The following is a 24671-nucleotide window of genomic DNA, read 5'->3' as shown; positions in this document are numbered from 1 at the left end:
AGCCTCTCTCTCTCTCTCTCTCTCCTCACGGCCCCTCTCTCTCTCCCCCCCGAGCGCATGTGTCTCTCTCTCTCTCTCTCTCCCCAGTCCCCTCCCTCTCTCTCTCTCTCTCTCCCCCCCAGCCCCTCTCTCTCCCCCCGAGCGCATGTCTCTCTCTCTCTCTCTCCGAGCCTCTCTCTCTCTCCCCCCTCTCTCCTCCCCAGCCTCTCTCTGCCCCCCAGCCTCTCTCTCACTCTCTCCCTCCCCCAGTTTCCCTCTCTCTCTCTCCCCCCCAGTCTCTATTTCTCTCCCCCCCAGCCTCTATCTCTCTTCCCCCAGCCTCTCTCTCTCTCCCCTCCAGCCCCTCTCTCTCCCCCCCCCAGCCTCTCTCTCTCTCCCCCCCAGCCCCTCTCTCTTCCCCCCCCCCAGCCTCTCTTTCTCTCCCCCACAGCCTCTCTCTCTCTCCACCCCAGCCTCTCTCTCTCTCCCCCACAGCCTCTCTCTCTCTCCACCCCAGCCTCTCTCTCTCTACCCCCCCAGCCTCTCTTTCTCTTCCCCCCCCCAACCTCTCTCTCTCCCCCCCCCAGCCTGTCTCTCTCTCCACCCCCGCCAGCCTCTCTCTCTCTCTCTCTCTCTCTCTCCCCAGCCTCTTTCTCTCTCTCCCCCCCAGCCTCTCTCTCTCTCTCCCCCCCAGCCTCTCTCTCCCTCTCTCCCCCCCCAGACTCTCTCTCTTTCCCCCCCCCGCAACCTCTCTCTCTCTTCCCCCCCCCCTCCCCGCAGCCTCTCTCTCTCTTCCACCCCCCCCCACCCCCCAGGCTCTCTCTCTCCGCCCCCCAGCCTCTCTCTCTCTCTCTCACCCCCCCAGCCTCTCTCTCTCTCTCTCTCTCCCCCCCAGCCTCTCTCTCTCCCCGCCAGCCTCTCTCTCTCTCTCCCCGACCACAGCCCCTCTCTCCCCCCAGCCTCTCTCTCTCTCACTCTCCCCACCTCCTGCCTCTCTCTCTCTGCTCCCCCCAGCCTCTCTCTCTCTCTTCCCCCCCCCCCCCACAGCCTCTCTCTCTCTCTCTTCATCCCCCCGCAGCCTGGCTCTCTCTTCCCCCCCCAGCCTCTCTCTCTCTCCCCCCCCAGCCTCTCTCTCGCCCTCTCTCTCTCTCTCCCCCCCCCAGCCTCTCTCTCTCTCTCTCTCTCTCTTCCCCCAGTCCTTCTCTCTCTCTCTCTCTCTCTCCCCCCAGTCTCTCTCTCTCTCTCCCCAGCCCCTTTCTCTCTTTCCGCAGAGCCTCTCTCTCACTCTTCCCACCTCCAGCCTCTCTCTCTCTCCGCTCCCCCCAGCCTCTCTCTCTCTCCGCTCCCCCCAGCCTCTCTCTCTCGCTCTCCACTCCCCCCAGCCTCTCTCTCTCTCCGATCCCCCCAGCCTCTCTCTCTCTCTCTCTCTCTCTGAGCCTCTCTCTCTCTCTCTCTCCATTCCCCCAGCCTCTCTCTCTCTCTCTCTCTGCCCCCAGCCCCTCTCTCTCTCCCCCCTGAGCGCATGCGTCTCTCTCTCTCTCTCTACCCTCCAGTCCTCTCTCTCTCTCTCTCTCTCTCTCTCCCCCCCCCAAGTTTCTCTCTCTCTCTCTCCCCCCCCAGCCCCTCTCTCTCCCCCCGAGCGCATGCGTTTCTCTCTCTCTCTCTCCCCCCCCTCTCCTCCCCAGCCCCTCTCTCTCTCTCTCTGCCCCCCCCCCCAGCCTCTCTCTCTCTCTCATTCTCTCTCCCCCCCCCCCAGTTTCCCTCTCTCTCTCTCCCCCCTAGCCTCGCGCTCTCTCTCTCTCTCCAGCCTCTCTCTCTCTCTCTCCCCAGCCTCTCTCTCTCTCCCCAGCCTCTCTCCCCCCCCCCATCCTCTCTCTCTCTCTCTCTCTCCCCGCCGGCCTCTCTCTCTCTCTCTCTCTCCCCCACAGCCTCTCTCTCTCTCTCTCTCTCTCTCCCCCCAGCCTCTCTCTCTCTCTCTCTCTCTCCCCCCAGCCTCTCTCTCTCTCCCCCCAGCCTCTCTCTCTCTCTCTCTCCCGCCAGCCTCTCTCTCTCTCTCTCTCCCCCCAGCCTCTCTCTCTCTCTCTCCTCCCGAGCCTCTCTCTCGCTCTCTCTCTCTCTCTCTCCCCCCGAGCCTCTCTCTCTCGCTCTCTCTCCGCCCGAGCCTCTCTCTCTCTCTCTCTCTCTCTCCGCCCGAGCCTCGCTCTCTCTCTCTCTCCCCCCAGCCTCTATCTCTCGCTCTCCCCCCGAGCCCCTCTCTCTCTCTCTCCCCCCCAGCCTCTCTGTCTCCCCCCCAGCCTCTTTCTCTTGCCCCCCCAGCCTCTCTCTTGCCCACCAGCCGCTTTCTTGCCCCCCCAGCCGCTCTCTTGCCTCCCCCCAGCCTCTCTCTTGCCCCCCCAGCCTCTCTCTTGCCCCCCCAGCCTCTCTCTTGCCCCCCCCGCATCCTCTCTCTTGCCCCCCCCGCAGCATCTCTCTTGCCCCCCCGCAGCCTCTCTCTTGCCCCCCCAGCCTCTCTCTTGCCCCCCCAGCCTCTCTCTTGCCCCCCCAGCCTCTCTCTTGCCCCCCCCAGCCTCTCTCTTGCCCCCCCAGCCTCTCTCTTGCCCCCCAGCCTCTCTCTTGCCCCCCCAGCCTCTCTCTTGTCCCCCCCCAGCCTCTCTCTTGCCCCCCCCAGCCTCTCTCTTGCCCCCCAGCCAGTCTCTCTCACTCTCCCCTCCCAGTCTCTCTCACTCTCCCCTCCCAGTCTCTCACTCTCCCCTCCCAGTCTCACTCACTCTCCCCTCCCAGTCTCTTTCACTCTCCCCTCCCGGTCTCTCTCACTCTCCCCTCCCGGTCTCTCTCACTCTCCCCTCCCGGTATCTCTCACTCTCCCCTCCCAATCTCTCTCACTCTCCCCTCCCAGTCTCTCTCACTCTCCCCTCCCAGTTTCTCTCACTCTCCCCTCCCAGTCTCTCTCACTCTCTCTCTCCCCTCCCAGTCTCCCCCCTCTCTCTCTCTCTCTCTCTCTCCTCCCAGTCTCCCTCCCCTCCCAGTCTTTCTCTCTCTCTCTCTCCCCACCCCCAGCCTTTCTCTTCCCCCCCCCGCAACCGCCTCTCTCTCTCTCTCCCCCCAGCGCTTCTCTCCCCACCCCCAGCCTCTCTCTCTCTCTCCCACCCCCCAGCCTCTCTCTCTCCCCCCCTCCCAGTCTCTCTCACTCTCGCCTCCCAGTCTCTCTCACTCTCCCCTCCCAGTCTCTCTTACTCTCTCTCTCCCCTCCCAGTCTCCCCCCCTCTCTCTCTCTCCCTCCCAGTCTCTCTCTCTCTCTCTCTCTCTCTCCTCCCAGTCTCCCTCCCCTCCCAGTCTTTCTCTCTCTCTCTCTCCCCACCCCCAGCCTTTCTCTTCCCCCCCCCCCCGCAACCGCCACTCTCTCTCTCTCTCCCCAGCACTTCTCTCCCCACCCCCAGCCTTTCTCTCTCTCCCACCCCCCAGCCTCTCTCTCTCCCCCCCCAGCCTCTCTCTCTCGCCCCCCCTATCCTCTCTCTTCCCCCCCCGCAGCCTCTCTCTTTCCCCCTCCAGCCTCTCTCTTCCCCCCCCAGCCTCTCTCTTCCCCCCCCCAGCCTCTCTCTTCCCCCCCAGCCTCTCTCTTCCCCCCGCCGCCAGCCTCTCTCTCCCCCCCCCCGCCAGCCTCTCTCTCCCCCCCCCAGCCTCTCTCTTCCCCCCACCCCAGCCTCTCTCTTCCCCCCCCAGCCTCTCTTTTCCCCCCCAGCCTCTCTCTTCCCCCCCCAGCCTCTCTCTCCCCCCCCCAGCCTCTCTCTTCCCCCCCCAGCCTCTGTCTCTCTTCCCCCCCCCCAGCCTCTCCCTTTCCCCCCCCCAGCCTCTCTCTTTCCCCCCCCAGCCTCTCTCTCTCCCTCCTCCCCCAGCCTCTCTCTCTCTCTCTCTCTCTCCCCCCAGCTTCTCCCTCCCTCTCTCTCTCCCTCCCTCTCGGCCATCTGTCACTTCTCTGCTCGCCCCCGCAGCTCTCGACCCTTCACCCGCTGCTCTCGCCACCATGTGCATGGATTGATTCAGGCCGGGAGAGGGGGTGTGGGGCAAGCTTGACAGGGGCGGGGCTTGTCGGATGTCTGTCAAAAAAAGTGCAGCACAAACAGTTACATCGATAAAAAACAGAGCAGACACCCTTCTTGTAAAGCCACTTACAGACTCAGTTCGCGTTTAGTTGGGACACAGTCAAGATTCACAAGTGTACCTCACAATTTTGGCAGGAAGGGATTCACTTTGTTCTCATTTAAAAGCACCCTGTGCAATAAGAGCCAACCCAGCCCGAGGAGTTTGTGTATTTGTGGGTCAGCCGAATCCCTACCACGGGGATTTCTGGTGCATTTAGTCCTTGTGTCATGTATTCAACCAGCATGGTAACCCATGTATAATCTGACCTAAGTTGTACACTGTGCGAACACTGACCACTAGGTGGTGAACTTATGGGAGACACTCCTAACCTAGACCTTCAGATATAAAAGGGGAAGCTCCACCCACTTCCATCACTTGAGTGCTAAGGAATAAAGGACAGGTCACAGACTGACCTTCTCTCAAGCATGGGCCTCGTGTGCATTTATACTGTATAGTAAGGACATATCAATAGCGACAAGAAACTGGGATTTAAACCACGCAAGCATGGCCATTAGCAGAACAGACGAGAGGTACTGTGTTAAGGAATGGTTGGGACAGAGATTCATAAGAACATAAGAACATAAGAATTAGGAACAGGAGGAGGCCATCTAGCCCTTCGAGCCTGCTCCGCCATTCAATAAGATCATGGCTGATCTGGCCATGGACTCAGCTCCATTTACCCGCCCTCTCCCCGTAACCCTTAATTTCCTTATTGGTTAAAAATCTATCTTTCTGTGACTTGAATACATTCAATGAGCTAGCCTCAACCTCTTCCTTGGGCAGAGAATTCCACAGATTCACAACCCTCTGGGAGAAGAAATTCCTTCTCAACTCGGTTTTAAATTGGCTCCCCCATATTTTGAGGCTGTGCCCCCTAGTTCTAGTCTCCCCTACCAGTGGAAACAACCTCTCTGCCTCGATCTTGTCTATCCCTTTCATGATTTTAAATGTTTCTATAAGATCACCCCTCATCCTTCTGAACTCCAACGAGTAAAGACCCAGTCTACTCAATCTATCTTCATAAGATAACCCCCTCATCTCCGGAATCAGCCGAGTGAATCGTCTCTGTACCCCCTCCAAAGCCAATATATCCTTCCTTAAGTAAGGTGACCAAAACTGCACGCAGTACTCCAGGTGCGGCCTTACCAATACCCAATACAGATTCAACATTGTTAAAGCAGCACACAGTTTTCCAGGCAGAAAAGGGCAGTCGGGCATGCCCCAACATGTAGTCGAACCCAGAGAGGGTGTTCGACAGAGACAATGGCAAGCTAAACGGCGATTCACGCCATTGCAAGGGACAATGCGACCAATAATGGGGCCATCAACACCTGTTAATGGCGCACTCAAGGGCAATAACAGGGGCAGTCAGGGACGATCGACTGGCAAGGGACCTTTTGTTTCAAACAGCAGCTCATGCTAGAGGCGTGGAGACACACACTTAGCCGGAGTTTGCAGAGGTGAACAAAATACCTGCAGAAATTGCAGAAATGAACGCTGGGGGAAATCGCTGGAAGCTGAAGTTCAGCGAGTTCATGTGGAGCATGTATACAGTTCAAACACCAGGACGCCACCGATAATGATGAAAGTGCTCCTCAATGGCATCCCAGTATCAATGGAGCTAGACACGGGGGCCAGCCAGTCCCTGATGGGTATCAAACAGTTCGAAAAGTTGTGGCCGTCCAAGGCCAGGAGGCCAAAATTATCGCCGATTGATGCACAGCTACGGACTTACACAAAGCAGATCATTCCGGTGCTAGGCAGCGCCACGGTAGTCGTGACCCACAAAGATTCGGAGAACAGACTGCCACTCTGGATTGTCCCAGGGGACGGTCCCGCACTACTGGGGAGGAGTTGGCTTGCTGTCATGAACTGGAAATGGGGCGATGTCAATGCAATTTCCTCTGTGGAGCGAGTATCATGCTCACAGATCCTGGACAAATTTGACTCATTATTTCTACCCGGCATTGGCACTTTCATGGGGGCCAAGGTAGTGATTCACATAAACCCGGACGCCAGACCAGTACACCACAAGGCCAGAGCAGTGCCGTACGTGATGCGGGAAAAGATAGAAGGCGAATTGGACCGCCTGCTGAGGGAAGGCATCATCTCACCAGTCGAATTCAGTGACTGGGCGAGCCCGATTGTGCCGGTGCTCAAGGCGGATGGGTCGGTCAGGATATGTCATATATACAAGGCCACCATCAATCGGGTGTCACTCCAAGACCAGTACCCGCTGCCGAGAGTGGAGGACCTCTTTGCGACACTATCCGGTGGCAAACTTTTTTCAAAATTGGACCTGACCTCAGCTTACATGACCCAGGAGCTGGTGCGTGAATCGAAGAAGCTGACCACCATCACGACACACAAGGGGTTGTTTGAGTACAACAGATGTCCGTTCGGGATTCGCTCGGCTGCCGCGATCTTCCAACGAAATATAGAAAGCCTCCTCAAGTCGATTCCAGGGATGGTGAATTTTCAGGGCAACATCCTCATTATGGGTTACGATACTGAATAACACCTCCAAAACCTGGAGGAGGTGCTACGCAGACTGGACCGGGCAGGGCTGCGACTGAAAAAGGCGAAGTGTGTCTTCCTAGCTCCAAAGGTAGAATTCCTGGGGATGAGGGTAGCAGCAGACGGGATCAGCCCTACTGCGTCCAAGACGGAAGCGATCCAGAGAGCACCCAGACCCCGTGACACGATGGAGCTGCGTTCATTCCTGTGGCTCCTGAACTATTTTGGTAACTTTCTTCCCAAATTGAGCACGCTGCTAGAGCCGCTACACGTGCTCCTACGCAAAGGTCACGAATGGGTCTGGGGGGACAGCCAGGAAAGGGCTTTTAATAGAGCACGCAATTTGTTATGTTCCAACAATCTGTTAACGCTATATGACCCATGTAAGAAACTGGTGTTAACGTGCGATGCGTCGTCCTATGGTGTCGGGTTTGTGTTGCAGCATGTCAATGCCAAGGGTCAGTTACAGCCGGTAGCTTATGCCTCCAGAAGTCTGTCCCAGGCAGAAAGGGGCTACGGGATGGTAGAAAAGGAGGCGCTCGCATGTGTATATGCGGTAAAGAAAATGCACCAGTACCTGTTTGGCAGGAAATTTGAGCTGGAGACAGATCACAAACCCCTAACGTCCCTTTTGGCTGACAACAAGGCCATAAATGCAAACGCATCGGCCCGCATACAGAGGTGGGCCCTCACGTTAGCCGCCTATGACTACACAATTCGGCACAGACCGGGCACTGAAAACTGCGCCGATGCACTCAGCAGGCTCCCACTAGCCACCACTGAGGGGGCTACTGAGCATGCTGCTAAGATGGTCATGGCTGTTGAAGCTTTCGGAAGCGAAGGCTCATCCGTGACAGCCCGTCAGATTAAAGTCTGGACAAATAGAGACCCGCTATTGTCTCTAGTCAAGAAATGTGTCCTGAATGGGAATTGAGCAGCCACGTACAGGACATGCCCTGAGAAATTTAAACCATTTCACAGGCGCAAGGATGAACTCTCGATTCAGGCCGATTGCCTACTGTGGGGAAACCGCGTAGTCATGCCCCAGATGGGCAGAGAGGTGTTCATCAGAGTATTCCACAATGAGCACCCGGGCATTGTCACGATGAAGGCAATTGCCAGGTCACACATTTGGTGGCCAGGGATAGATGCAGATCTGGAACTTTGTGTTCGCAGGTGCAACACGTGTGCCCAGCTGGGCAATGTGCCCAGGGAAGCCCCCCTTAGCCCCTGGCCATGGCCCGCCAAGCCTTGGTCATGCATCCATGTGGACTACGCAGGTCCTTTCATGGGGCAAATATTTTTGGTTGTAGTAGACGCCTACTCCAAATGGATCGAGTGTGACATTTTAAAGTCTACGGGCAATGTTCGCCGCCCACGGTCTACCGGACATCTTGGTCAGCGACAATGGCCCGTGCTTCACAAGCACTGAATTCCAGGACTTCATGGCAGGCAATGGAATTAACCGTGTTGGAACGGCACCGTTCAAATGGCCAGGCAGAACAAGCAGTGCAGATAATCAAACAGGGGATGCTCAGAATCCAAGGGGGTTCCCTACAAAGACGCTTATCACGCCTCCTGTTGGCCTACAGATCCCAACCACACTCGCTCACAGGGGTTCCACCCGCAGAGCTGCTGCTAATGAAAAGGACGCTCAAAACTCGGTTATCCCTTATACACCCCACCATGAAAGAAATTGTCGAGAGCAGGCGCCAGTCACAGTATGATTACCATGACAGGAATGCGAGGGCGCGATGTATTGATGTAAATGACTCTGTTTTTGTCCTCAACTACGCTGCAGGGCCCAAATGGCTCGCAGGCACTGTGGTTGCCAAAGAGGGAAATAGGATTCTGGTAGTTAATCTTACCAATGGACAAATCTGCCGCAAACATGTGGATCAAACAAAAAGGAGGTTCAGCAACCCCATAGAAGAAGCAGAGGAAGAACACGATGTAGAGTTCACTCCACCACAGGTGACCGAACACAGGAACCAAAGCGGGGAGAGCCCAGTCACTGTGGGCAGTCCGGACAGGCCTGAGGCACCGCAAACAGCAGACACTCAGGCCAGTGCCCAACAACCGGAGCCCCAACTCAGGCGCTCTACAAGGGAGCGTAAACCACCAGAGAGACTCAACCTGTGATCCCAATAAGACTTTGGGTGGGGAGGTGATGTCATGTATTCAACCAGCATTGTAACCCATGTATAATCTGACCTAAATTGTACACCGTGAGAACACTGACCACTAGGTGGTGAACTTGTGGGAGACACTCCTAACCTTGACCTTCAGATATAAAAGGGGAAGCTCCACCCACTTCCATCACTTGAGTGCTAAGGAATAAAGGACAGGTCACAGACTGACCTTCTCTCAAGCATGGGCCTCGTGTGCATTTATACAGTATAGTAAGGACGTATCACCTTGGTTGTGACCAGTTTCAGTAAGCAAGGACTGGTGAACGATCCGAAGTCAGCCAGACTGCCGAGAGCTGGAAAAGTAACTTAAGGATTTTAGGGGTGCATCACATTTCTTTGAGTGCCACTTAACGAATCAAGAGGTCTACGATTTTGCTATCAGTACTCACCAGAGGGTCGTCACAGCATTTCCTCAGTCCCACTGCACAGATTTGGGGAGATTACCAGAGCTGTTCCCTATTGATATAAAGTAAAGACTTAGATTTATATAGCACCTTTCACGACCACCCGCCGTCTCAAAGCGCTTTACAGCCAATACTTTTGGAGTGTAGTCACTGTTGTGTGTGGGAAACCTAGGATATCGATATAAACCTGCCTGGCTTTGTATAAGGGTTTACAACATCATTGCAAAGCGTGGCCAGTAAAGCCTTCTCCTCAAACTGGCACAGAAAATAAACTTTTTACAATCCTCAAAAAGTTTTACTTAATTGATAATGACCATGTTCCAAATCATTTCGATTCAATGGAAGGGGTGGGGATTGTCTGTAGTTTACGTTGGGGGCAGTGGGAAATCAATCAATATTTTATAGGAGGAAAGGGTCAAAATCCAACAGTATTTTATTGGACCATCAGGCAAAGTGGGGGGGAATCCAGCATCTGGATCACTATTCTTTAGTTTTTTATTAAAGCCGCTGACAGGGTCTATCCAGACACTCAAAAAGTTCTACCAAAGCTTTTGTTTCTTTTTGCATCGAATGTTTCCTTCGAAGAACACAGGAATAATTTGGTGTCAGCTGTGGCTCAGTGGGTAGCACTCTCACCTCAGAGTCAGAAGGTTGTGGGTTTTAGGTCCCACTCCAGGAACTTGAGCACATAAATCTAGTCTGACACTTCCAGAGCAGTGCTGAGGCAGTGCTGCACTGTCAGAGGTGGCATCTTTCAGATGAGATGTTAAACCAATTCTTGTCTGCCCCCTCAGGTGGACGTAAAAGATTCAATGGCACTATTTCGAAGAAGAGCAAGGGTGTTCTCCCTGGTGTCCTGGTTCAATATCCTTCGATCAACATCACTAAAAACAGATTATCTGGTCATTATCACATTGCTGTTTGTGGGAGCTTGCTGTGTGAGAATTGGCTGCAGCATTTCCTACATTACAGCAGTTACTACACTTCAAAAAGTTCTTCATTGGCTGTAAAGCGCGTTGGGAAGTCCTGAGGTCGTGAAAGGCGCTATATAAATGCAAGTCTCTCTTCAATGCAACACACACACAAATGTTGTGTGGTGGCTGATGAAAGATTCATTCTGCTTTAGAAGAATTTCGCACCTGGGATGGAAGCGCCACTCTGGATTTTAGTCGCTGCTTTGAGTCGTTGGGTGTGAAACCGATGTTTAGCCAAATGTTTAGACTATTTCCTGTCTGGGAAATTAACGATAAACATCCCAGGGTCATTCTGCGATTGGTGGGCGATGGACCTTATTTACCATAGTAATTACTTTTGTTTTTATCGGCAGGTCATGTGGAGCTAAGGTTGGAATTGTTTAAAATATTTCAGTATTTAAAAACACACACACACACACACTAAAGATTTAATCGTCTGTATACTAATCATTAGTTGCTTGATTTAAAAAAAATGAGACTGCTTGCAAGAAAAGTATTAATAAAGCTCTCCCGCACAAAACAGCCTCTGTGAAATTACTTCTTAAGAACCACCTACATTCGTTTTTTAAAAAAATATTTATTTTGGTAAAGTGGGAGTAGCATGGTGATGCAATCTGATTGATCGCTCACATCCCCGGGAGTGGAATTCTTCTTGAGGAGATGAATAGTCGAGACTCGCTGGTCAAGTCGTCCTGCAGACTTATCTGAGAGAGTCTGCTCCTTGTTCGTCTCTGGCCACCACCTGGTCCCACCCCAAGGAGCAACCCATCTGCCGGGCGGAGGGCATTCAGCCTCGGCTCTAAGGATGCAGGTAGCGCCCAACTCAGAACGGGACCTGTCCGCCTCCAACTTCACCGAATCTAACCACTCCTTCGCAGTCTCACCCTGGGAAGGTCCCAGCCAGAACCGGAGTTCCACCAACCACACCGACCCCTTCGGGAGGAATGAGAACTTAGCCAAGACCGAGGTCGCGGTGCTGGGCGTCATCTTCCTGGTGGCCGTGGTTGGGAACCTGGCCGTGCTCTTGGCTCTGTACAAGACCAAGAAGAAGATGTCTCGGATGCATCTCTTCATCAGGCACTTGAGCCTGGCCGACCTGGTGGTCGCCGTGTTCCAGGTCCTGCCCCAGTTCATCTGGGATATCACCTACAGGTTCAACGGTCCCGACTTCCTCTGTCGCATCGTCAAACATCTCCAGGTTTTCGGCATGTTCGCATCCACTTACATGATGGTGATGATGGCGATAGACCGCTACATCGCTATCTGCCACCCCCTGAAGACCCTGCAGCAGCCCACCAAGAGGTCCTATATGATGATCATCGGTAGCTGGGTGGGCAGCTTCCTCCTGAGCACCCCCCAGTCCTTCATCTTCTCGCTGACCGAGATCGAGAAGGGCTCTGGGGTCTACGACTGTTGGGCAAACTTTATCTTGCCCTGGGGCGTCAAGGCATACATCACCTGGATTGCAGTCAGCGTCTTCATCATCCCTGTCCTCACCATGGTGGCCTGCTACACTTGCATCTGCTACAACATCTTCAAGAACATCAAGTACAAGACCAGCAAAGCTTCGTCGGAGACCTCCTTTAAGAACGGCATGATCACCTCTGGCGTCAACAACGTGAAAACCATCTCCAAAGCCAAGATCCGAACGGTGAAGATGACTCTGGTGATAGTGCTGGCTTATGTTGTGTGTTGGGCTCCGTTCTTCACGGTGCAGATGTGGTCGGTATGGGACCACAACGCTCCGAAGGATGGTAGGTGGATTCTAGACAGCTTAAAGAGACAATTCCCAAAGAGGTTTTTTTCTCTCTTTTAAACGGGATAGACTACTTGCATCGAGCAAAGTGGCTGCAATGAAAGAACTGATTAAATAGCTAGCATAATATTACAGAAAGAAAGACATGTATTTATATAGCGCCTTTCACGACAAAGCGCTTTACAGCCAATGAAGTACGTTTGGAGTGTAGTCACTGTTGTAATGTGGGACATTAGTTGGGAATACAATGAAGTTAAGATTCTCAGCATTTTAACTGAAGTCACGAATTATTTTGCTTAATAGAAGTTGCCCACTTTAAATGAAAAGTAGCTGGTGAAACTATCAGTCACAAGTTAGATCTAAATTCCTGCACTGAAGTTTCATTTCAGTATAGTCATCATTTAGCATTAATAATGGTCAGCTTTAAACTGAACAGCCCCAACATCCTGAAAATAATATCAGTAAGTATTATGGTGTTGGAGAAAACTTTTAATCATATACATTTCATAAATAATTATATTCAATAATGGACCATGTTAGATTAACAGACCTTTACTCAAGTTACTGAGAATAACATGTTTGCTACCTACCAATGCCAGCAGCAGCAGAGAAAGTGGCTCTAAGACTGATGATCGCAGCAGCAACTACAGTGTGCGCTTTCTAATATATAAATGTACAAATAACTATGATGTATGGACGTCAGATACAAGATATAGCAGTGAAATTCAGCTTCAGTGGGAGTACGAATCAGGTGGTAGGTGATAGGTTGCCTGTTATACACCCTACAGGAGTGATCCCCAGTTTCGTGGCCAATATTTATCCCTCAATCAACATGACAAAAAATATATTATCTGGTCAGTATCACATTGCTGTTTGTGGGAGCTTGCTGTGCGCAAATTGGCTGCTGCATTTCCCACATTACAACAGTGACTACACTCCAAAAGTGCATAATGGCTGTAAAGCGCTTTGGGGCGCCCAGAGGTCGTGAAAGGCGTTATAGAAATGCAAGTCTTTCTTTCTATTTCTTAGCTAGTCTTTTTTTTAACCCATAAAGAATTTCAATAACAGGAAGAAAAAAAGGGTTAATGCTCATGTTGGACCCTTTATACTGCAGACACTTCTTGATACTGGTACCTGCTTTAGAGCAGTGCCAGCTGATCACACGAGAGTTTATCATCATCATTATCATCATCATTATCATAGTCAGTCCCTCAAAATCGAGGAAGACTTGCTTCCACTCTAAAAGTGATTTCTTAGGTGACTAAACAGTCCAATTCGGGAATTACAGTCTCTGTCACAGGTGGGACCGACAGTGGTTGAGGGAAAGGGTGGGTGGGGAGTCTGGTTTGCCGCACCCTCCTTCCGCTGCCAACGCTTGTTTTCTGCATGCTCTCGGCGATGAGACTCGAGGAGCTCAGCGCCCTCCCGGATGCACTTCCTCCACTTAGGGCGGTCTTTGGCCAGGGACTCCCAGGTGTCAGTGGGGATGTTGCATTTTAATCAAGGAGGCTTTGAGGATGTCCTTAAAACGTTTCCTCTGCCCACTTTGGGCTCGCTTGCCATGTAGGAGTTCTGAGTAGAGTGCTTGCTTTGAGAGTCTTGTGTCAGGCATGCGAACAATGTGGCCTGCCCAGTGGAGCTGGTCGAGTGTGGTCAGTGCTTCGATGCTGGAGATGTTGGCCTGGTCGTTATACTGTTATACTGGTGGCTGCGCACCACTCTGCATTGCACTGATGAAAAGCAGAAGTCTATGCCTGTGTAAGTAAATGCATGCACATGGTGCTGGCCAATATGAGTGAAGAGAAGTCGGCCCTGTTGGTTCTTTATTAATATGAAGAATATCTGCAATCTTTCTGTGCCTTTTTAAAAAATATTTTAAAAGATGGTCCCACACCTGTACTGTATCAGTGCAGAATCTGCAGTTTAATAGCCATCTGAACTATCATTCCATATGTATAAATAATCTGGCGATTATGAAAGAAAGAAAGATTTGGATTTATATAGCGCCTTTCATGACCACCGAATGTCCCAAAGCGCTTTACAGCCAATGAAGTACTTTTGGAGTGCAGTCGCTGTTGTAATGTAAGAAATGTGGCAGCCAATTTGCGCACAGCAAGCTCCCACAAACAGCAATGTAATGTGATAATGACCAGATAATCTGTTTTTTTGTTATGTTGATTGAGGGATAAATATTGGCCAGGACACCGGGGATAACTCCCCTGCTCTTCTTTGAAATAGTTCCGCGGGATCTTTTATGTCTACTTGAGAGGGCAGATAGGGCCTCGGTTTAACGTCTCATATGAAAGACAGCACCTCCGATAGTGCAGCGCTCTCTCAGCACTGCACTGGACTGGAATTCAGCTTAGACAAAGTCCCTGGAGTGGGACTTGAAACTACAATCTTCTGACCCTGAGGCGAGAGTGCTACCCACTGAGCCACAGCTGAAAATGGAGTGTCAGCATAGATTTTGAACCTATTAAACATATGCAAATATGTTTATTATAGTTAAAGAATGAAAGACTTGCATTTATATAGCGCCGTTCATGACCACCGGACATCTCAAAGCGCTTTACAGCCAATGAAGTACTTTTGGAAAGTAGTCACTGTTGTAATGTGGGAAATGCAGCAGCCAACTTGCGCACAGCAAGCTCCCACAAACAGCAATGTGATAATGACCAGATAAGCTGTTTTTGTTATGTTGATTGAGGGATAAATACTGGCCACGATACTGGGGATTACTCCCCCCTGCTCTTCTTCAAAATAGTGACCGTGGAATCTTTTCTATCCACTTGAGAGGGTAGGCGGGGCCTCGGTTTAACATCTCATCCGAAAGACAGTGCAGCGCTCCCTCAGTACTGCCCCTCCAACAGTACGGCCCTCCCTCTGTACTGACCCTCCGACAGGGAAATATTTTTTTAAATTCTTAACACTTCAAAAGTCATTGCTAATTCTACAATACGAGCGCCAGAGTCAGATCCGTCCGCCTCTCACGAGGACGTGAATGGCTGTGCGTTAAGCGAGGCTCATCATTCTTTGCCATCCGATTCCGAATTTACCAGCCCGAGCCCCAGACCCACGAGGAGATCGGGAGAGTGAACGGAGGCACCCGTGAGAGCTCCCGGGCAGGCGGGGGCTGGGGCCTGATGCCCCTCAGTGCCGCGGACCCCAGGGGCAAGGACATGGAGCCCAGCTGGCCGATGTTGAGGGAGACGGAGGAGGTGAAGTTGGGTAGGCAGTGGCGAGGAATCATCGGGCTGAACACGGTGCCGTGCAGCATGAAGGAGCAGACATCTTTCAGCACAAACTTCTTCCCCGACTCGAGGTGGTTCGAAGATCTCGGCCTGTTCCCGGCAACCGTTTCCATTGCACCTTTGCTTCGGGTTGACTGGGTCAGCCTACGCCCCGTTCTCAATCCCCTCCACAAAACCAGGGCCACAAGAACAAGAGGAGGCCATTCAGCCCCTCGAGCCTGTTCACAGTCAATTAGATCATGGCTGATCTGTCTCCCACCTCCATTTATCCGCCTTTGCTCTATAGCTTTACCCAACAAAGATCTATCCGTCTTGGTCTTGAAAGTTCCAATTGTCCCAGCATCCACAGCCTTTTGAGGCCAAGAATTCCAGCTTTCCACTACCCTTTGTGTGAATAATAGATTCCAGGCAAATGAAATCAGTCACATCCTGAGGAATCTTTTATGGAATCACTGAGCCTGGGCCGTGGAAAGAGACAGGAGAGAGGCAAGTATGGGCCCAAGTCTTTAAAAAAAAGGCCAGATTGACAACCCAAGGAACAATAAACCTCTGAACTCAATGTCAGTTGTTAGTCTCTCTTCTCTTAGGCAATCCCTCGGAGTCGAGGATGACTTGTTTCCACACTAATATGAGTTCTCAGGTGATTGATGAGTTCAATGCGGGACCTACAGTCTCTGTCACAGTTGGGGCAGACGGTGGTCAGAGGAACGGGTGGGTGGGGTGCTTGGTTGTCGTACACTCCTTCCGCTGTTTGCGGATGGCTTCCACGTGCTCCCGACAAAGAGACTCGAGGTGTTCGGTACCTTCTCGGATGCTTCTCCACTTTGAGCAGTCTTGGGCCAGGGATTCCCAGGTGTCGGTGGGGATGTTGCACTTTTTCAAGGAGGTTTTGAGGTTGTCCTTGAAGCGTTTCCTCTGCCCACCTGCTTGCTTGCCATGTCGGAGCTCTGAGTAGAGTGCTTGTTTTTGGAGTCTAGCATCAGGCATGTGGGCAATATGGCCCGTCCATCGGAGATGATCGAGCATGGTCAATGGTTTGATGCTGGGGATGTTGGCCTGAGCAAGAACACGGACGTTGGTAATAGATAATAGAGAACACCCTGAAAGAGAGGGGGTAATTTTAACCCTTTGAAAGAAAAAGTGCTGGTTAAATGTTGATTTTTGTGGACAGCCAATGCATGTAATTTGCAACATATTACTACTTCTATTAATTAGCACAATGGATGGATACGTCTGGCACCAGTCGACACTTTAATAAAATACTTTAATAAGTAAATTTGGGCAGACACAATTAAGTGGATGTAGAGATCAGCCTGTGTGTACAGATTATATTGTGCTTGTTACAGGCACGGGATATTAAAGAAGCTCCAGTGAAACTTGATAATTCCATTTAATCAGAGTATTTAATAAAAATAAAAACAATCTGTATCTCGTGAAACAGAAAATTTATGACTTAGACACAATATGGTACAAAAGAAGGGATAGGATAATTCCCTGTGGGAGCACTGTTGCCTCTGAGTCAGAAGATTGTGGGTTCAAGTCCCATTCCAGGAACGTGAGCACAAAATCTATGTTGACACTCCAGTTAGCGCTTAGGGAGTGCTGCACTGTCGGAGGTGCTGTCATTTGGATGAGGCGTTAAACCGTGGCCCCATCTTCCTTCTCGATGGATATTAAAGATCCCGTGGTGCTATTCCAAGAAGAGCAGGGAAGTTCCCCCCCCCCCCCCCCCCGGTGTCCTGGCCAATATTTATCCCTCAAACAATATCACTAAAACAGATTAACTGGTCATTATCACATTGCTGTTTGTGGGAGCTTGCTGTGCAAAATTGGCTGGTGTGTTTCCCACATTACAACAGTGAGTAATCACCCCCAATTATCCTGGTAAGTGTCAGTTTTAGCACGCAACATCTTAGCAAGTTTTTATGGTCTGCGACGTTGTTTGTTCGACTTCATCCAATAATCTGATTCCGATAAATTTCTACTTGTTAAATTTTGTGCATTGCGTTTGCATAAAATCCAAGCATTAATTCCATTTGCAATGAGTTCAGACTCAGTATCACAAAGAATAGGAGCTGATTCAACAACAGTTCCAGTCCTTGCATATAATTTATTGCATGATTCTTCCCACCACTGCCAGTCCCCCCGTGCCCCTCCGCCCCCCCCTCCCACCCCCCCACCCCCCCCCCGCCATTTGGAATGGGAACTTTCAAACTCATTCAACTCCCATCCAATTATACTGATGTTTATTTTGGATGATATTAAAAACATATATTTGCTAGGAATTCATACCTCAGTGTAACTGGGAAGGACGTTTGCAATTGCTCAACTTTACAAGCAAAGATTGATGGCAACTCCAACATTTTACTAGTAACATTTCTGTTATTTTTCCCCAATAAACTTTTTTTTATCTGCTTCTAAAGAAAGTTTGACTCAAAACCTAATATGACGCAGGTAGTTTTATGTATAGTAACCATTACAGGGTTATAATGCTACATCTACTTTTCCATCCTTATATATTATTATTAATGCACTGCCTGATAGGGTGGTAGAATCAGATTCAATAGTAACTTTCAAAAGGGAATTGGATAAATATATATATATATATATATATGAAAATGAAAATAATTGCAGGCTATGGGGAAAGAGCGGAGGAGTGAGAATTAATTGGATCGCTCTTTCAAAGAGCCAACATAGGCACGATGGGCCTCCTTCTATAGGATTTTGTGATTCTATGATTAAGCCCTTACTGTTCTACAGCTGAGCTATATTGTCTAGGTAGAGTTGGAGCATTGGAATCATGGACCAGATAGCTTCAGTCATGCTCTCAGTTTGACACAAAAAATTAAATTAAGAGATAGCATCACGTCATGCCAATCTTCAGTCTTGTAGGACTTTGGTGCTCATTTTCAGTCATTCCGGGGCCAATTATTTTGAGGGTTCAGTTGGGGAGGTAGAAAAAATACAGATTGAGCCAAATACTTAAGTGCAATTTTTTTTAAGGAAAAAACCAAAATAAATGGAATGGGGTATATTAGATAAAGTGAAAAATGAAAGTAGAAGAACGAGAATAGGGAGAGAACACAAGTTGATCAGAAGTGTTTACAACATTATTATTTTTATTTATAATGGCATTTTTAAGTCTTTATTTTGTGGTTTAGATTAATGCTGCAATGCCATATGAGGCACATATATGTTGCCCTGCAAATGTGATCTCTCCCCAAGAAAAACAGCCTCTATTACAATAATTAAGCAACAGGTATCAGTTTGGCCCAAGTGGTAGCACTCTCACCTCCTAGTCAGATGACTATGGGTTCAGAGTTTCGTTTGAGGACTTGAGCACAGAGCGTTGGTGAGATCACACCTAGAGTACTGCGTACAGTTTTGGTCGCCTTATTTAAGGAGGAATATACTTGCATTGAAGGCAGTTCATGAAAGGTTCACAAGGTTGATTTCTGAGATGAAGGGGTTGTCTTATAAGGTTGGGCCTATACTCATTGGAATTTCGAAGAATGAGAGGTGATCTTACTGAAACGTACAAGATTCTGAGGGGGCTTGACAGGGTAGATGCAGAGAGCATGTTTTCCCTCGTGGGAAATCTAGAACTATGGGCATAGTTTCAGAATAAGGGGGCGCCCATTTAAAACGGAAATGAGGAGGAATTTCTTCTCTCAAAGGGTTGTGAATCTTTGGAATTCTCTACCTTGAGAGCTGTGGAGGCTGGGTCATTGAATATATTTAAGGCGGAGATAGACAGATTTTTGTGCGATAAGGGAATAAAGGGTTATGGGGAGTGGGCAGGGAAGTGGAGCTGAGTCCATGATCAGATCAGCCATGATCTTATTGAATGGCGGAGCAGGCTCGAGGGACCAAATGGCCGACTCCTGCTCCTATTTCCTATGTTCTTATGGTCTAATGCAGTAATGAAGCTGCTTCTGACATCTGCGTTGCTTCAGTACTATAATATTAGGTTTGCCCACATACACTCCACTTGAAAATTAAAAAAATATCGAGCTGGCCAAGAGATTGGAGTTCCCCAAAAGCCACTGGCACTCCAATGGTTAAATCTGCACTGTGTGAACTAACTGTTAAGTTAGTCGATTGCTTCCTACACATACAGGGGTAGTATGAAACAAAGTAGACTAAAGGAGAAATATCAAATGTAGTCTTAATACGTTCAATGGAATCTCTGCCCCAGCTTCTGCCAGCCCAGGGTTTACTAGTCTGTGTCTTACCATCTACACAACTGGAGAAGGAAGGACAACATTTTCACCAGGTTGCACACAGAGTTTAGTGTCAGCTGTGGCTCAGTGGGTAGCACCCTTGCCTCTGAGTCAGAATGATTGTGAGTTCCAGTCCCACTCCAGAAACCTGAGCATATAAATCTAGGCTGACACTCCCAGTACAGTGCTGAGGGGTGCTGCACTGTTGGAAGTGCTGTCTTTCAGATGAGACGTTAAACCAACGCCCCATTTGCCCTCTCAGGTGGACGTAAAAGATCTCTGGCTCTATTTCGACTTAAGAGCAGGGAAGTTCTCCCTGGTGTCCTGGCCAATATTTATCCCTCAATCAATATAACAAAAAAAACCAGATTATCTACTCAGTATTATATTGCTGTTTGTGGGAGCTTGCTGTGCGCAATTGACTGCCGCGTTTCCTACATTATAACAGTAACTACATTCCAAAAGTACTCCATTGGCTGTAAAGCGCTTTGAGACATCCGGTGGTCGTGAAAGGCAGTGAAAGGCGCTATATAAATGCAAGTTTTTCTTCTAATGAATACAGGCAACTTTTTTAAATTATTTTTTTCCCTCCTGAAAGTATCAACTACTGACTGGAGTTCTCCAGCTACAAGACACTCTCTGTTGTCTCACCCAACTGACCATTAGTCATAAGAACATTATAAGAAATAGCAGCATGAGTAGTCCATTCGAACCTTCGAGCCTGCTCCAAAATATCAAAAAAATCTATCTATCTATTGCTGTTTGTTGCTGGCATAAAGCCATAGCACCGCTGGTAAATGCCCCTCCCAATATGGCGGGAGTCGTTGCCAGCGTCATGCCCGGGTGGTAATGAATTTGTGCCCCATTAGCCCCCCCCCCGGGGGAGCTAATGGGAGGTGCAAATGCTTTGAATTTTTAGCCTCTAAATTTCTATTTCTTTTGATCTAGTCATAAGTATTTGAAATTATGCTTTTTTTGTTTCAATAAATTGATGTAACTGAGTTTTATCGATGTTGGCCAGCTATTACAATAGATGTAAGAACTAGCAACAGTTACGATGATAGCTGGACAAATTGGACACTGTTCATCTCTTCCGGCCTTTGATAAGGGTGATACCCAATCAAAGATCAATAACTTTTGCGGCTGTGGTTTTTTTCAGATTCTACGGACACTGCGTTTACCCTCACCATACTGCTCGCCAGTCTCAATAGTTGTACCAATCCATGGATCTACATGTTCTTCAGTGGGCACCTCCTGAGCGATATCGCCCGCTTTTTCCCTTGTTGCCATAAAATCACCCAGAAGCTGAAGAAGGAGGATTCGGAAACCAGCATCAAGCGGCACACCCTGCTGACCAAGATCAGCCACAGGAGCCCGACATTCAGCTCGTACAACTGGAAGGACAGTGACACGTCTCCCCAGTCATTCCAGTCTATGCCAATTGAGTCCTGAGGCAACATGATCGTTGGCTAGTTCCCCGCCCCTCCCCGCACCCCCATTTAAATTGTTAATATTATGTTTAACTGCACTGCTATTGAGATAGTGATCAAAGATCAGTTCATCCAAAGCTTACCCTTACATTCGTAGCACTTTAGCAACCCAAGCGGCAGATAGTCATTTGGTGGGTTCCACCCTACATAAACTTGAGGTCATCCAAAACTCGGCTGCCCATCTCCTAACTCGCACCAAGTCTCGCTCACCCATCACCCCCTGTGCTCGCTGACCTACATTGGCTCCCGGGTTAAGCAACGCCTCAATTTCAAAATTCTCATCCTTGTTTACAAATCACTCCATGGCCTCGCCCCTCCCTATCTCTGTAATCTGCTCCAGCCCCACAACCCCCTCCCCCCCCACCCCGAGATGTCTGCACTCCTCTGATTCTGCCCTCGAGCATTCCTCATTATAACTGCTCAACCATTGGTTGCTGTGTCTTCAGCTGCCTGTGTCCTAAGGTCTGGAACTCCCTCCCTAAACCTCTCTGTCTCTCTACCTCTCTTTCCTCCTTCAAGATGCTCCTTAAAGCTTTGTTTTGGTCATCTGCTATAATTTTTTCTTATGTGGCTCAGTGTCAAAGTTATTTGTTCTGTGTTATAAAACTCCTGTGAAACGCCTTGGGACCTTTTACTACGTCAAAGGTGCTATATAAATACAAGTTGTTGTTGTTGTTGCTGTTGTTGGGAGGGACGGAGCCTTAAGCATGACAAGATGCTGGATGGCATAAATCCAATTACACCCCCAAAATGTATTTTATTGTTGGAATTTTTTTTAGTATGAATAGAACAATGGAATAGTCTTGTGGCCGTTGTGTACAGAAGAGATCAAAAGTTGTTGATCATAGATGTACTATAAATGAATGCAAACATTCAGCAGATATGCCATATTTCAAATGGATAGATCATTGAAACATATAACATTATTAAGGAGTTTGACAGGGTTAATGCTGAGAAAATGCTTCCCCTGGCTGGGGAATCTAGAACATGGGGTCACAGTTGATCTTCACTGTCAAAGTTCACACATAATTTCACAAATTTCCTCATCTAGAACCAGGGGTCACAGTCTCAGAATAAGGAGTCGGCCATTTAGGACTGAGATGAGGAGAAATTTCTTCACTCAGAGGGTGGTGAATCTTTGGAATTCTCTACCCCAGAGAGCTCAGTCATTTATTAAAGACAGAGGTCGATAAATTTTTGGGAACTAAGGGAATTAAGCGATTATGGGGATTGTGCGGGAAGGTGGAGTTGAGGTTAGAAGATCAGCCATGATCCTATTGAATGTCGGAGCAGTCTCGAAGGGCCGAATGGTCTATTCCTGCTCCTGTTCTTGTGTTGTTATGTCCTATTCAAATGTTTATGCTGGGAGCACTGGCCACTGAGAGAAAAATATACCTATGTAATGGAGTAGTGGCATTGTAACCCAGTTGACTAGGACAGCAAGGTACTATTACATTGTGGTAGGATGTTACAACACCAGAGATCTCCATTGTGCTAATGGGGGAGATACCAGACGGAGCACAGAGGTATTATTTTACCACAAAGAGACCGTCTAAGTAGATGGCTCACCCGGGGCTCCTCCTCTTAAGTAATTCAGAGCAATTTTGCTGGCGGCCAGGGAACAAATCACGTCCTCTCCCCCTGGTCGGGATATATGGGACAGACAGAGAGAGAGAGAGAAGCAAGAAAACAGTTTTGAAATAATTTAGAAAAGTATAAAGAAAAATGCCCATGTGTATGTGTGTATGTGTGTGTGTGGTTCAATAAATAAATCTAAATGGACCGTTACTTCTTTAAGATTATCCATGAGTTGCAATCCACCTTCACACAGTCCTTAGAAGCTATGTAAATACAGGAGAAAGAAAGTACAATGGTGATTTAACATTCTTCAATGAAATACATTTAACAACTATGTTTTATGCTAAAATGCAGTAAATCTGTGAAGTATATACCCAATTTAAGTATTTGTTTATTAAAACAGAAAATACTGGAAATCTCAGCGGGTCAGGCAGCATCTGTGGAGAGGAAGCAGAGTTAACGTTTCAGGTCGATGACCCTTTGTCAGAACCTGACCCGCTGAGATTTCCAGCAATTTGTGTTTTTATTCCAGATTCCAGCATCCGCAGTATTTTGCTTTTGTTGAGTATTTGTTTTCCCACATTCCTTCGACTCACTCCCTCCCACCACACCCCCAACCCTCCCCATATTTACCTCTGTGGGAAAATATATGTTGCGTGAATAATTTTGTAGTTCATTCTTTACAGTGCCCTCAGCTGTCTGGATATTGTAAATAAAGATTCAGTTTGAGGACAATTGCTCTTGGAGTCTTTTTCCTGTTGCTTTAGTGATAGTGAATAAAAGCTAGATTTGGTTTTGCCAAGCAGAGTTGGTGCAGTACTATCGGAGACTGTGTACGGACTGCTCTGAATTATGCACACTATACTAAAGCATAAAAATTGTTGGAAATCATAGAACATGCTAACAGAGCTTCGACAGACCATGAAAGTAGTTAATGTGATAGATTGAAAAGCCTGTGATTAATGCTCTTTCACCTTCTGGCTCCGAATCAAATGATGCAGTGTATTTACCCATGGAGGTGCTGTATTTTGGGACTTACAATGTACAAAAAAAACATTAAGGCTCATTTAGTTCATTTGTAAACACTAGTCTGACATGGAGTCACCGATTCATTGCAAGCTTTATATTCGTGGAAAAATGGGAAACTTAATACTGCTTGAAAAGTTGGTCGAAGGTAATTCGATCGTAACGTTCAAAAGGGAATTGGATGTAGACTTGAAGGGGAAAATATTGCAGGGTTATGGGGAAAGCGCAGGGGGAGTGGGAATAATTGGATCGCTCTTTCAAAGAGTCGGCACAGGCACGATGGGCTGAATTTATTCTTATTTGTTTCTGGGATGTGAGCATCGCTGGCAAGGCCAGCATTTATTGCCCATCCCTAATTGCCCTTGAGAAGGTGGTGGTGAGCCGCTTTCTTGAAGCGCTGCAGTCCGTGTGGTGAAGGTCCTCCCACAGCGCAGGAGGGAGTTCCAGAATGGTCTCCTGTGTTCTATGGTTGAGTCTCAAAAGCTACAGCTTGCTTTATTGCTGTGCTAATTAAAGTGGGACCCACAACATAAAAGAGCGTCACATGCAATAGAATGAGTTGACAAGTGATATGTCTGAAGCTACACATGCCTGGCTGTGGCCAATGTCTTACCTTGATTACATAGGATTACATAGGATAAACGGCACAGATATAGGCCATTCGGCTCAACCAATCCATGCCGGCGTTTATGCTCCACTTGAGCCTCCCCCGTCTTTCCTCATCTAAATCTATCAGCATAACCCTCTATTCCCTTCTCCCTCATATGCTTGTCTCTCCTCCCCTTAAATGCATCGATACTATTCGCTTCAACCACTCCCTGTGGTAACGAGTTCCACATTCTCACCACTCTTTGGGTAAAGAAGCTTCTTCTGAATTCCCTATTGGATTTATTGGTGACTATCTTATATTGATAGTCTCTAGTTATACTCTTCCCCACAAGTGGAAACATTCTCTCTGTATCCACGCTATCAAAACCTTCCATAATTTTAAGACCTCGATTAGGTCACCCCTCAGCCTTTTTTCAAGAGAAAAGAGACCCAGCCTGTTCATCCTTTCCTGATATGTAAATCCTCGCATTTCTGGTATCATCCTTGTAAATCTTCTCTGCATCCTCTCCAGTGCCTCTATATCCTTTTTATA

General features: G+C 48.8%; 1 protein-coding gene across 1 annotated transcript; it reads left to right on the top strand.

Annotated features, from left to right (window-relative positions):
* The first annotated feature begins 10864 nt into the window (after positions 1-10864).
* LOC139280669 (arg8-vasotocin receptor-like) lies at positions 10865-23202 on the top strand. Its single transcript, XM_070900272.1, has 2 exons — positions 10865-11960; positions 20596-23202. The coding sequence occupies exons 1-2, from the start codon at positions 11012-11014 to the stop codon at positions 20886-20888; spliced, it is 1242 nt and encodes a 413-aa protein (XP_070756373.1). The 5' UTR covers positions 10865-11011; the 3' UTR covers positions 20889-23202.
* Positions 23203-24671: the final 1469 nt, after the last annotated feature.

The sequence above is a fragment of the Pristiophorus japonicus genome, chromosome 15 (assembly GCF_044704955.1).
Source record: "Pristiophorus japonicus isolate sPriJap1 chromosome 15, sPriJap1.hap1, whole genome shotgun sequence".
Lineage (NCBI taxonomy): Eukaryota > Metazoa > Chordata > Chondrichthyes > Pristiophoridae > Pristiophorus > Pristiophorus japonicus.
This window is presented reverse-complemented; position numbering and strand designations above follow the sequence as displayed.

Coding starts and splice junctions, on each gene's coding strand:
- LOC139280669 (XM_070900272.1), top strand. CDS start 11,012: ATGCAGGTAGCGCCCAACTCAGAACGGGACCTGTCCGCCTCCAACTTC. Junction 11,961..20,595: donor CCACAACGCTCCGAAGGATG/GTAGGTGGATTC, acceptor GGTTTTTTTCAG/ATTCTACGGACACTGCGTTT.